Consider the following 952-nt stretch of genomic DNA (forward strand, 5'->3'; position numbering starts at 1 on the left):
ATGAGCTAATGGAAAGCATTTTGTCAGATGTAAAAAAAAAATCCTAAAAGAGATTTAGCAGCAACAAAGCATTGCAAAAGATAAAATAACAAAAAATAAGATTTGGCAAAAAAAATTAATAAAAAAGTATTAGTTTCAGGGCATGGGAGTTAAAAAAAAAGTTTTGAAATATATTTTTGTATTTTATCTTTTCAAAGATGAAAGTGAAACTGTCAAATCAAAAAACAGCATCTCAAATTTCAGAGAAAATTTCAAGTTGTAATGAAGACAACATTTATTTTCCTTGATACCCTGTTCCATATGTATAAGACACTTGACTTGCAACAACAGCAACGACAATAATGACAATGAGAGCTGTGATGCACACTATGATTGTGGCTGCAATGTTGAGACAGCGAGCAGTGGAGCCGTAGTGACGGGCGCCTTCCAGATCTCCGACCATCTTCCGGTCTCTGGACTGGAAAAAAAGAACAACTCCCGACATTAATACTCCCCAAGATCACATTTACAGAGTCAAAGAAAATCTACGAGGTCATTGATTTTAACTGTGTGAGATAAAAGGAAATACTGATTTAGTCATTAAATATAATTACAGAGCATGAAAAAAAACAAAAACACATTTGAATCATGAACTCACCTTGATGGAGAAGACGAGAGCTGCCAGTCCCAGGCAGAATGGGTTGGAGTAAAAAAAGCAGAAGATGGACCAGATGATGTGGTCCCTGGGGGGCTCAGATTGGAGGACAAAGTTGTGTTGACCTCCTGCAGCTGTGGGCCCATGAAACTGTCCGGGGTACGTGGGATATGGTCCCCCCTGCAGCGGAACAGCCTCACCCTGGAGAGGTGCATTTGGGTAAACAGGATTCATCGTTCTCGGTCTCGCAGCAAGTCAGAGTTGTGGTTCCCTGGACTCCACACCAGCTTATGAGGTTGGACTTCCTCCTGCTGTCTG

The 952-nt window shown here is 40.5% G+C and overlaps 1 protein-coding gene across 1 annotated transcript; it reads right to left on the minus strand.

The window, feature by feature from the left end:
* Positions 1–247: 247 nt before the first annotated feature.
* Positions 248–937, minus strand: LOC112142320 (dispanin subfamily A member 2b). Its single transcript, XM_024265601.2, has 2 exons — positions 638–937; positions 248–457 (listed from the first exon to the last, which is right to left on the minus strand). Exons 1-2 carry the CDS (start codon positions 866–868, stop codon positions 275–277), a joined length of 414 nt encoding a protein of 137 aa, XP_024121369.1. The 5' UTR covers positions 869–937; the 3' UTR covers positions 248–274.
* Between the last annotated feature and the right edge of the window lie 15 nt (positions 938–952).

This window comes from Oryzias melastigma, unplaced genomic scaffold, assembly GCF_002922805.2.
Source record: "Oryzias melastigma strain HK-1 unplaced genomic scaffold, ASM292280v2 sc00645, whole genome shotgun sequence".
NCBI lineage: Eukaryota > Metazoa > Chordata > Actinopteri > Beloniformes > Adrianichthyidae > Oryzias > Oryzias melastigma.